Source organism: Poromitra crassiceps (assembly GCF_964638095.1).
Source record: "Poromitra crassiceps genome assembly, chromosome: 30".
NCBI classification, from domain to species: domain Eukaryota; kingdom Metazoa; phylum Chordata; class Actinopteri; order Beryciformes; family Melamphaidae; genus Poromitra; species Poromitra crassiceps.
The window spans coordinates 8,952,939-8,965,433 of record NC_139652.1 but is presented as its reverse complement, the minus strand read 5'-3'; the positions used below and the strand labels follow the sequence as shown (position 1 = coordinate 8,965,433).

Here is a 12,495-nt window from a genome sequence, read left to right as displayed (position 1 = left end):
CTAAAATGTATTTTTGAATGTTTTTGTTTTTAACATTCTATATAAGAAAGAAGCTCTGAAGCGATGACAAATACGGTAACTTTTACCACAATCTCTAGTGCAATGAACATTAAACCTTATCTAGAATTTGAGGTAAAGCTTTCATGTTTTCAAGTTTCCTTTTAAAATATTGGATTATACATCTTTCCCAGAGAATTGATCCAATTTCCTGGCTCATCCGGTCTGTAAAAATTAAAATTAAAAAAATTGTAAGATTTGTGGGAACACTGTTATTAATACAACTGTGCACTGTGTGCAGCAGATACACAAAAACTCGATACAAAAAAAAGTTTATTCAGAAACATACACTTTAAAACAGATTCTAGAGTGAGCAACTTTCAATTTAAAAGGGAATTGTAAAAGTCCATATGAGAACAGGTTCTGAATAGGTCAACAATTTGCCCGTCCTAACCCTTCCACAGAAAGTACAGAGTTGATGATACTCACTTTGCCTCAACTGATACTCAACATAATGATCTGCTCAGAACTCTTTTTAGGTGCACGTGTGTAGGAAACTGCACAGTACTGAAAACTCATTACCATGCTGTTACGAAAAGGACTTTGCACAACAGAACATGACATGATAATTATACTGGCTAAACACAAGCCTTCTCAACATCTTCGCGCCACAATAGAGGTACAAACAATTGAGTTTCCAGGTTTCTGCGGAAAAGTACCTTCAAAACGTACGAAAAAAACTTTGTGGAATTTGAATTTTTCACCGTGGAAAACACATAGCAGCATACAGCATCGCTCTACTGATCTCCACTCTGTCTTAAGCAGTAATGGATTAGAATTAGCCATGCTTTGCAATTGGTCAACCATGCAAAAGTATTCAGAGGAATTCCAAACAGCCATTTTGCGGGGGCCACAACAACACAGAACACACTTGAGTTAGCTTCTCCCTCTCAGTTCTCCATGTTGGCTTCCTTTATGGGCTTTTGGGGCAAACAGTTCAGTGCGTCTCCGTCCCCTTTCTCCTGGCTGGGGGTGGACAGGTGCTCTAATTCGTAGCGGCCGTTGGCGTCGGCCGGGCGGACTTCGCTCGACGTCTTCTTGTGCTCCAGGATCTGCTGCAGCTGGTGGCTGGCGTACTCGGGCTTGGTGGTGAGGGGTCCCGCGGGAACCTCGATGCCCAGGATGTCGGTGACCATGTAGGGGCGGAGCCAGCCCACCAGAGGCGTGCTGCCGGGGGTGTAGTGGGTCTGACGGTGGTAGAAGAGAAGACCGTCCACCTGCGGGCGGAAAACCGCGTTCAGATTTAAAACCGATCGACGATTCGTGAAGTAGAACCCAAATGTACAGTATTTCTGCTTCCGTATGGATACTATAAAGCAGTGATTCCCAAAGTGTGGTCCTCAGCCCCCTGGTGGGCCGTGAAGGTACTGCAGGGCCGCGAGAAGTCATTTACAATAAATTGTTTTTCCCTCTGAAAAATTTAGCCTAAGTTTGGAGCTTAATTTAGCCCTCTTCCAAACAAGCTAGCATAACCTGGTTGGTACCGACGGATGCTTTAGGGCGGCCAGTGTTTCCCAAACGGGTACGTGTGTATCCCCTAGGGGTACTTGAGCAGCTTGCAGGGAGTCCTTGGAAAGATTGGGGATACATACATACATGTACATATTCCAAGTCATTTCATAAGCCCTTTATCAACTAGTCCCCCCGCCCGGCAAGTGTCAACTGTTACACTACTCTGTGAAGAGGTCACGTTCACACATGTCAAAAGTGTGTGCAAACCAACTAGCTAGCAAACATGGATAAATGGTTCAAATGTCGTGTGTCTTTCTGACAAATAATTCAATGAAGCCAGCGATATCGATTCAAGGGTCTGCGATCGATATGGGACGATAATATCATAATGCTTAGGGGTGGGAATCACCAGATGCCCACGATACGATACTGAAACGATACTTGAGTCACGATACGATAGTATTGCGATACTGCGATATTTTCGATATTGCGATATATCGATATTGCGATATATTGCGATTTCTTACTTTTTCAACTGCAAATGATGTCCCCAAAGGAAAACTTTGTCAACATCTGGTTTATATAAGAACAATTTTTCAGTCTGTACATCTGACTTCAACCATTTTATTGCAGCAACATTGTCAAGTAGACAGACCAACAACTTTCATAAAGTCATGTCATAGTTGCATGCACCTGACAAACTGAACTGTTTGTTACAGTCTACTTACAGTCCACCTTAACTGGATGTGTGTGTGGACTACTGTACTTATGTAGTTTTTGCAACTTCACTTCACTTACACAAAACATTTTGTGCAGCCCATTCAGTAACTGGGGAATTTGTAAATGACTGTTATGACAAAACTGTTACTGTTAAAACAAAATTAAAATATGCTACCGTTTGTTTACTGCTGGCCTTGGAACTAAAGTTTATAGTAGCCCGGTGGCCTGGCATGGCCTGCAAAAAAAATTTTTTTTTTTTTTTTTTTTTTTTGCAATATCGATATTTGGCGTCCAAATATCGATACGATATCGTCAGGCAAAATATCGCGATACTGTGGTGTATCGATTTTTTCCCCCACCCCTAATAATGCTCATTTAACACCATCAACACAATAGCTACAAAATGTAATACCTCTCAAATGGCAATTAAGACTTTTCAAGGGCCTTCATTTTCCCTAAATTGATTGATCAACTTTTAATACTTTTCAAGACCCCGCGGATACCCTGATCTACAATCACTTAGAACGTGTGCAGCCGTAAGAAGAAGGTTTTTGTAAAGAGTGCCAGAATGGACAGCAGTGTGGTGTCTCTTACGCTGAAGCCGTACTCGGCTCCCAGGGCTTGTTGTATGGACTCTGCTGTGCAGGCTGTGCTCTGAAGGCTCACAAACCGGAACTGGTGGAGCAAACACAAGCAGAGCACCATGTTGTTAGTTCCAAACACAATTTGTCTTCATGTCAAAACACGAGAAATTGTTCTCCAACGGTGGGTTTACTCTACGAGAAGCCACATTTAGCGCCTGTCGGGCTGTGCAAACACTTCAGATCAGGGGCTGGAGCTCCGTCCAAACACAAGGTTTTTCAAACGCTCTTCCCTCAAGCGCCCCGATCTTGGATATGTGTGTGTGTAGTGACCACTTTAGTGCCCAATAAATACCCACAGATATGGCAATGAGTGTTTTACTTTCATTCTCCTTTGTCTCATTTCCCCCCCCGAGGAGTTTTGTGTTCAAGACTTGATTTTCTCCACATGGACAAATTGGGTGCAAGCAAGGCAGAAAGCACAACAGTCACTCGCAACAGACCAAAAAAAGACAGAAAGCTCTAAGTGAATCCACGCTGCCCACAACACAGCAAATAGTCATACGAAGAGCAGAAAACGAGGAAGGGGAAAGGGGGGGGCATGAGTTGGGGGGGGGAGTCTATCTGTTACAGTTTAAGCTCTATTCTGGGCTGTTGATACTGACCGGGTTGCGTTTGGCGATCTCCGATAGGCTGTCTGCCTCCTGCACCTTGGACTGCAGCCAGTAGAAACGGAACTCAGTCTGTTGATAAGAACACAAGTGCTGTAAACAAAACACTGCCTCTCAAATTCCGACCAAATGAGACGGGCAATGTGGACGAAAAGGCACATCTGTGGGCCAGACATGGCTACTTAAGCAATTAGACCAGCATTCTGGGATTGATGGAGCGTTACAGGTCTGTCTTAACAGGCAGTCATCGCAGACAGGTCTGTCTTAACGGGCAGTCGTAGACAGGTCTGTCTTACCGGGCAGCCGTAGACAGGTCTGTCTTAACGGGCAGTCATAGACAGGTCTGTCTTACCGGGCAGTCATAGACAGGTCTGTCTTACCGGGCAGCCGTAGACAGGTCTGTCTTACTGGGCAATCATAGACAGGTCTGTTTTACCGGGCAGTCGTAGACAGGTCTGTCTTACGGGGCAGTCATCATAGACAGGTCTGTCTTACCGGGCAATCATAGACAGGTCTGTCTTACCGGGCAATCATAGACAGGTCTGTTTTACCGGGCAGTCGTAGACAGGTCTGTCTTACCGGGCAGTCGTAGACAGGTCTGTCTTAACGGGCAATCGTAGACAAGTCTGTCTTACGGGGCAATCATAGACAGGTCTGTCTTACCGGGCAATCATAGACAGGTCTGTCTTACGGGGCAATCATAGACAGGTCTGTCTTACGGGGCAATCATAGACAGGTCTGTCTTACGGGGCAGTCATAGACAGGTCTGTCTTACCGGGCAGTCGTAGACAGGTCTGTCTTACCGGGCAATCATAGACAGGAGGGTTACAGGTCTGTCTTACCGGGCAGTCGTAGACAGGAGGGTTACAGGTCTGTCTTACCGGGCAGTCGTAGACAGGTCTGTCTTACCGGGCAGTCGTAGACAGGAGGGTTACAGGTCTGTCTTACCGGGCAGTCGTACACAGGGTGGCCTCTCCAGCACATGACATCCAGGATGTAGTAGGTTCTGTCCACTTCACTGTAGATGCAGTCGAGGATGGTGTAGTCTGCATGTGGGACAGGAGCAGTTGTACTCGGGTGGCTGGCAGTCAAAAGTGGCTTATAATCACTCTTGATGGCAAGAAAGATTTCTACTGCTCCATCGCATACAATTACCATAATATATCTGCAGAGGTTTGATGGGTTGTTGATCGACACCAATTACTAAACGATTACTTATATCCATACTCGGTCCATACATAATTAGCCCCGTTCCGTCCCTTTAACAAACAGGCCCGCCTACCTTTTCCCATGGCCGAGTTGTGTCTGTTCCCACCGGGCAGCAGGGAGGGGAAACGGTTCACACAGTAGCCGCTTTTAGTGTACGCTGCTGTGGACCCCTTTAGAAACAACAGGACGAGATGAGTGTTACCAAAAACAACCGCTAACCGCCATGGCTCATAAGATCAAATTGACGTTGCAAAATTATTGTCGTTCACAGTTTCAACAAAAGATTAGACCAGATATTGTTTTATTTGTGTCATATTGTTGGCTTTAAAACTTGTATATGCACAATTGTGACACTAGAGAGGCACAAGATTGATCAAGTTGTTTACTACCCTAACCTAACTAAGCATAATCATCTATCCTAACCTATTTGGTAGGGGTGCTCCAAAAAATAGATTCTGAAAGGATCGCGATTCTTAACTCATTCACCGCCAATGACGTCTTTGACGTGTTATCAGCAATGGCCTTCCCCGCCAAGGACGTGTTTGACGTGTTTTTGTTTTTATTGGTGCAGCGCCTGCAGCAAACACTTGCCCAGCCTGTCACACAGACACAGGTCCCTGCCTTCAAAGGGTAGCCGACAGCACGCGATCAAACACATACCGCAGCTGTTGTTTTGAAATCTAGCAAGAGGAAAAGCAGAGAACGGGTAACGCTTCCTTGTGCAGACAGGAGAAACGCAATTGAAACGCCCTCGGCACGAGCTGGAGTCGCCTTCCTCTGTGCCAGCCAGGAGAAAACGGGAGAAAGTAATCAAGAGATGTGTTTGATCATCGGAGGAATGAGGAAATGATCGATCAGTTTGCGAGGGCGGTGAGGACGTGTTGAATAGCCGAGGGGAAAACGGGAACGATCAAATAGCAGAGTTGATAGGGAGACGGGTGTACCAGAACAAATCAAAAATAAACACAGGAACAGCTAGGCAGCAGCGGGCAGAAGGCACTCACAGCAGCCCGCTGTCCTTCTCAAGAGCTCTTCAGTTATGAAATCGCTGGGCTGCGTGCCCTCCAGTGTTGCTCCTGGCCAATCCCAGCGCCACAGGGCGTGGTTATTGCTTATCCTATGTTGGGTTAGAAATCTAAAAGGGGGATCGTGTGTGTGTGTGTGTGTGTGTGTGTGTGTGTGTCTGTCTGTCTGTCTGTCTGTCTGTCTGTCTGTCTGTCTGTCGGTGTGTCTGTCTGTCTGTCTGTCTGTCTGTCTGCACACTCACACCGAGTAAACTGTATTGTTGAATGTAAAAAAAAAGCACTTCATGTGTGTATATATATATATATATATTTTTTTTTTTTTTGTCATTTGTGTCCTAACGAATAATATTTACATGTCTGATGTCAATACAGTTCAAAATAAAAGAATTGAGAGTGAGTTATGCCTGAGATTGTGCCCTTTTACAAAAATGCTTTTTTCTCCCTTTTCTCTTCCCAGACAGGCTTTTTTGATGAACATGGGGTGTATAAAAAGGGTTATAAGTAGAGTACAGAACATGCTAAAAGCGAACTTTCTTTTTGGGGGTGAAAGTAGAGACTTAGATCTTCATTTCGAGGTATTGGACATCACTGTAGTCCTAGTACAGAATTTACTGTGGGTCTTGAAAGATGACCAAACATTATGGAAATACTTGGCCTGTGCCAAAAATGCCAGTCAGATATTGGCAGTGAATGAGTTAATGCCACGATTCCTGGATCGATTCCAAACTCCCAAGAATCGATTCTTCTTTGTATTGTAATTTTTTTTTTTTTTTTTACAGTGCACCTGAACGCAACATGCAAGATACCGGCTGAATAAGTGTCCAAATGTTCATGTCATTTGTGTACTGTACTGCCACGGTGCCACCACCTCTTGCACTTAAGAACTCTGGTTAATGTATTCCCCCCAAAATCTATAAATCCTTCTCAAAGTCTACAGATCCCCCCCAGCCTATAAATCCATCTTATCTGAAGAAGAACAGAGCAAAATGAATTTAGGCCCCGACTGTAATACTTCAGAAGTTGAATTTGAAGTTCAGCATTAATACATTTGTCATTGTTTGTCTTATATTTACCTTTGTGTGTTATTGCAATATAAAACTACATAATTGAGAATCGATTCTAGATTCTGGAATCGAGAATCGTTGGAATCGAGAATTGTTGGAATCGAGAATCGATTCTGGAATCGGAATCGGATCGGATCGTGGCTTAGCCGGATCGGAGCACCCCTACTATTTGGTGTACGTTTTAAGCCCAAGTGCCTTGTAGCAGCCTGATGGATAGTAGTTCTAGTACAGGTGTTCGCAACGGGAATCAAACCCCTAACTCCTGGCAGTGCCATGTTTTACCCACTGAACGGCACAGGAACATCATAGAATTAAGTTTCCGTTTTTGCCCATCATATTTGCCAACAGTTCCAAATATATTGGAATCAATACACGAGATCTGTGCTATTTAATATTCTTCAAGCAAAGCAAACTGTCTGCTTTTCCAAAGAATCCATTCTTCTATCTAGACTGCTAGACTTGCAGACAGCAATGGGCCGTGGCGTGTCAAAGATTTGCCAACAGTTCTGTCAAGCTCAATGCAGAAACAGTACACAGTCATTATGATACACAGTGTTGGGTCATTATGATACACAGTGTTGGGTCATGAGGCGTGGGGGTGGAAGTGACAAAGATTGAACAATGTTATATATGTGATGAGGTAGAAGTCTTGGGGCCAAAATGTCAGAATAGACATAATATGATCAGTAGACTGCCCTAATGCTAACAAGCATTTTCAAGCCTTTTCATATTGCATGCATGCAATGTTGAGTTTAAAAGGACTATCATACAAGATTTCATTAAAAAAAACTGCTTTCATATCAGCTGTGACAATGCACTCCAATTCTTAAAGATAAAAGGGAATCAGAATTGATTGAATCACAATCGGTTTGACAGTGAGATATTTACACTGCACCTTTAAACTAATCACATCCTTATTTCCTGAAATTTGAACTTCAGCGACTGTTATGACAGGTCATGTGATATGACAGAAGAGCAGTGATAGGCTCTTACCTTGGAGGCAACAATGAGAGCTCGTTTCCCCACGGGACAGACCACCATCAGCCAATCGGCGTCCAGTTCTGCAGGCACGTCCACCAGCCACTCTGACAGCATCAGCTGAGGAGGACACCACAGGCTTTGGTTAACAAACAACAATCTATCTTCACCTTATTGAAGAGATTAAGAAGGATCATGGAAAATCTGTCGGCACTCAACAAGTTGGCGCAAACACAAGGATGCAATTTATTAGTGGGTTTTATGCAAAAGAGCACAGCAGCAAGTCTACAAGCTCATGTGCCCTCTTCTGGCCAAGTCAGGCATTGCATTGGAAAAGTCCATGTGCTGTCCCTTCCCCATACGAACAAGAGCAATAGACCTCAGTGATAGAGCTGTGTATTGACAAGAATCTTTTTAGTTTAGTTTAGTTTATTTCGGTCAATTTCACAAGTACAGCTCAATACAGTTGTGATTAAAGAAAAGCAAGAAAACAAAATAAGAGAACAAACAGTGATTGCTGGTTGAGTGTATACAAGCCTGAAAAGATCTGACCGAAAAGGAGTAGGCTGAAGCAAACGCTTATAGCGCCTACCCTTTTTACATTTTTTTTTTTTTTTTTCTTTTTTCTTGATTTATAATATTGATAATATTGATAGTAATGATAATAACAATAATAATGAGTACTAAGCAAAATACAGGTATTCTATATACACATGAATTGTACTTACAGAGTGTCAAATACACAAACTAAATTTCTATATATCTATGAATGTAATAATATGTTTAAATATAATAATGTAATATAATATAAATATCAATCTTGAGTTTTATATTTGTTAATAATCTGATTTTTTAACATTTTTTTAAATTTGTTGATTGTTTTACACATTTTTATTTCATTTTCTAGTCCATTCCATAATTTAACTCCTTTAACTGTTATACATCTTTGCATTGCATTTGTTCTGGTTTTTGTTCTTGTAGTTGTGAACATGCAGATTCCTCTTAGGTTATAAGTGCTTTCTCTGGTTCTGAACAACCTCTGGATGCATTCTGGGAGCTCTTTGTTTTGGATTTTATACATGAATTGTGCCGTTTGGCAATACAATATGTATCGCGATACAGGGGTTATGATTCAAAATATTTAGACTTCTTTTTTAATCAGATTTGAGGAAAACTGTCATAGTATAAGGAACAGACCAGCATTATGCATCAAATCTGGGTCAAAAAGTTGTGACGTTGGAGTGGAAGAGTCAGATGGCTGAAGATACAACACTGCTATCTAGCGGTTTAAACAAAACACATAATTAACCACTGCCACAAATCTTTGCACGTAAATATATTCATTTGATTTTTGAGAATCAATACAGTATCACAAAACATAATATCATGATACCCATGTGTATCGATATTTTCTTACAGCCCTGCCTCAGTCATAACAAACACCGGTCACAACAAACACTGACCTGGTTGGCGTAATGCCGTGGCAACTTCCTCCTCTCAATCTCCATCCCCTCCTCCTCCTCCTCCTCTGTGTTGTCTACTTGCTGCTGTTCCCCCTCCTCCTTCTTCTTCTCCATGTCCTCCTCCTCCCCATCGCTGTCCGCCCCCGTCCAGTCCCCGTCCGCCAGACGCCGAGCATGGTTCACATAGTTTAACCTTTTTCTGGGGTTGGCAGAGACAAAAAAAATACATTATTCACTAAAACATCAAGCATACCAGTCGCTCAAACGAGGCATAAACACTAGGGGGTGGGACGATACATCGATCTGCATTGATTCAATGATCAACGATCCAATAGCATCGATGCACAGATAAAACGTCGATATAAATCACCATGACGCCAAATAAACATTATATTCCATTCATTATTTTATTTTGAAATTCCACGGCACGTCTGCGTCTCCATTTCTGCCCAAGCGTGCCTCTTTCCACATTACAAACAATGCGAGCGCCATGGCAAGCGTGCAAGACAATGAGGGAGAGGATATTTGCTCGCAGCCCCCTGAATCGAATCGTATCGAGGCAGATTTTGTGATCTGCAAATACTGCATTGTTGACATCACTGATGACATCATTGCTCGAGTGACATCACATCATTAGGTAATCAGGGCAATCACCTAATTAAAAAAAAAATCTGGCTCCGTCAGGTCACCTACACAGCTGCTCTTTACACTTCCTGAAAGTTTCAGCCCGGTGGCACGTAAAACGGCATAGCTGTGGCCGGACAACCTTCTGCGCGCGCACACGCACGCACGCACACGCACACGCACACACACACACTTATTCTTATTATTAGTAGACCAAATTTTATGCTTTGCAATGTGGCACAGTCAGTGATGTCAGAGCTGGAGGGCTGCAGCCATCTTCAAAACCTTTGTTGAACTAAACTGTATCATGATGATAGCCTGGTTGTAGTTTTGTTTTGTGGTTTCCATTGTATACACATCATATAACTCTATTTTCTCAGTGAGGTATTTTTAGCTGTGACCAGCACCTCTATAAGTCACTCTCTTGGTTGGTTGGTCCACAGAAATTTGCATATCTGGTTGCAGCTATTGCAAATTGACGCTTGTTTATAATAAGCCAAATTGGGTTTGAAACTTTAAAATGGAGGAACAGGGCCAATCCCCCTCTCTCCCCACTCCTCAACCTCTCTGCTGTGGTGAAAACAGAGTCCAGTGGGGAAACACTGAAGTGATTAGTATACAAACGTTTTCTGCAGGTCCAGGAAGCGCCGGCGTCTCTCGCTCTGCTCCAGGACACTGTACTTGCTCTTGTACTGGGCCAGTCGAGGGTGCGGGCCGGCGGTGCTGTTGGGCTCCTTGGACACAGCAAAGCTGGCCGAGAGCGCTCGGGTCAGGTCATCCATGGGGACTCTACAAACCAACAGAGGACTGATTATACAAGCGTTGACTCAGGCCATCCACTTCCCTTACAGTGCTGACACTGCTTGTACCCTTCTAGGGGAAAAGGTGATTTGGATTGGAAGCAACCTGAGGTGTAGACTCGACTTTTGTTCTCTACTAAACTGCTTTCTTCTCATCACAGAAGTGCAATAAGATGGTACACTGTGCATGTATGCATATAGTTGGCCAGTGACTGTCGTCATCAGATTATGTAAAAATGTTCCAAAAATAACTGGAATTTGCCAGAAAACTTTATTGGCATTATTGTCAATGGCATCAGGCTTCAATAGGCGTGGCAAGCATTATGTGGAATGTGGATGACAGTGACATATAATGAAAAATAAAATAACAAAGATAACATAACATAAAGAACAAAAAAAAAACATAAAGATTGCCATTTTGATTGCCATTTATAAGGCTGAACTTGATCGGTTTGGACTGGAGCTTCAGTTACTGCCAGCTGTGTTTTTACAGTGTAGACAGGCCTATAGTTTTTAAAATGTCAAATGCTTTCCAAACTCTTCTGTTCACAGCAATAATGTGATAACAAATGGACAAAATGATGGCGACATATTTTAGCCATAACGTTTTACATTATCATGCTGCAGTGTCTGTGTATCCTAGACCAGCGGTTCTCAGACTGGGTCACTGGATTAGTTAATTTAATTTAAATAATGTTATATTCTTTTAAAATTAGCACCAGGAGTGAATGTATATAATTTGATAAGAAGTGTCTCTCTCTCTCTCTCCATTGTGATCGTTTTCTCCACACCTACAGAAGCCACAGGTCAATCTTCTCAATGGGTTTCCCTCAGATAAACCTGTCGATCTGTACGCTAAACTTCTGAGGTTCCTTGACTTGAGAAAGTTTAGAGCCTCTGATGTAGACTGCCTACAGCTAGCCAGCCAGCTACCTAACAAGCTAGCATAATGCTAAAGAGAATAGCACACACTACGACTAGTGGTTACTAGCAGCCAATAGCTACATGATTCAAGCATGGCGTTTTTGCTTAGCATCCACTAGCTAACGTTACATATAAATCGACCCCAAATGAACAACTAGACAGCAGATTTCGATAATAACAACATTAGATACCGTGGACTGTCGGTAGCTGCAGCAGAAACGTCACGTTGTCATCTTTCCCACCGCCTGATTCTTCCCCCTCCAGTCCCACCACATTTGCGCCAAGTCCCGCCCTTCGCTTTAGGCATGGGGAGTGATGATTGGTTAATGTTAGGGTAAAATATCAGGGCAAGCCAATCAGATGCAGAGTTAGTTGGCCGCATGGGGAGTGATGATTGGTTAATGTTATGGTAAAATATCAGGGCGAGCCAATCAGATGCAGAGTTAGTTGGCCGACAAAAATTAACCCAGAGTTTTACAGCAGCAAAGTTGTGAAACGCGCGGGCAATTTCTATTATGTTAAAATGGATACACGTGATTTATGTAGTTTTACACAGAGGTTTTACACTTAAAACATTATGACGTGAAAAAAAAATCATATAAACCTAGTGCTTGTTTATACCAGTGAATCAAAATAATAAGGTTTGGTATTATTGTGTTGTTATATTATTATTATTATTATTATTATTATTATTATTATTATTATTATTATTATTATTATTATTATTATTATTATTATCATCATCATCATCTTCTTCATCATCACCATCTTCATCATCATCATCTTCACCACCACCACCATCATCATTGTTTTCATCCATTGCATGTTGTTGCCACATTAACCTACTTCTCATGTTGGGGGCAGTGTTGAGCCAGTCTCCTCTTTCAAAGAATGAAAAGGAGCGGATGAAAAAAGAGAGAGAACTTG

At 42.6% G+C, this 12,495-nt stretch overlaps 1 protein-coding gene across 1 annotated transcript; it reads right to left on the bottom strand.

Annotated features, from left to right (window-relative positions):
* Positions 1-312: 312 nt before the first annotated feature.
* On the bottom strand, positions 313-11,807 carry snupn (snurportin 1). The gene is made up of 9 exons (XM_083663100.1): positions 11,760-11,807; positions 10,469-10,633; positions 9,221-9,419; positions 7,773-7,877; positions 4,764-4,860; positions 4,430-4,527; positions 3,476-3,553; positions 2,824-2,904; positions 313-1,274 (listed from the first exon to the last, which is right to left on the bottom strand). Exons 2-9 carry the CDS (start codon positions 10,624-10,626, stop codon positions 948-950), a joined length of 1,143 nt encoding a protein of 380 aa, XP_083519226.1. The 5' UTR covers positions 10,627-10,633; positions 11,760-11,807; the 3' UTR covers positions 313-947.
* Between the last annotated feature and the right edge of the window lie 688 nt (positions 11,808-12,495).

What these genes read in the sequence shown, in the direction of transcription:
- snupn (XM_083663100.1), bottom strand. Translation starts at nt 10,626, where the DNA reads ATGGATGACCTGACCCGAGCGCTCTCGGCCAGCTTTGCTGTGTCCAAG. An exon ending in AGATCGCCAAACGCAACCCG is followed by an intron (nt 2,905 to 3,475) that starts GTCAGTATCAAC and finishes TTGCTCCACCAG; the next exon opens with TTCCGGTTTGTGAGCCTTCA. An exon ending in GAGCCGAGTACGGCTTCAGC is followed by an intron (nt 1,275 to 2,823) that starts GTAAGAGACACC and finishes TTCCGCCCGCAG; the next exon opens with GTGGACGGTCTTCTCTTCTA.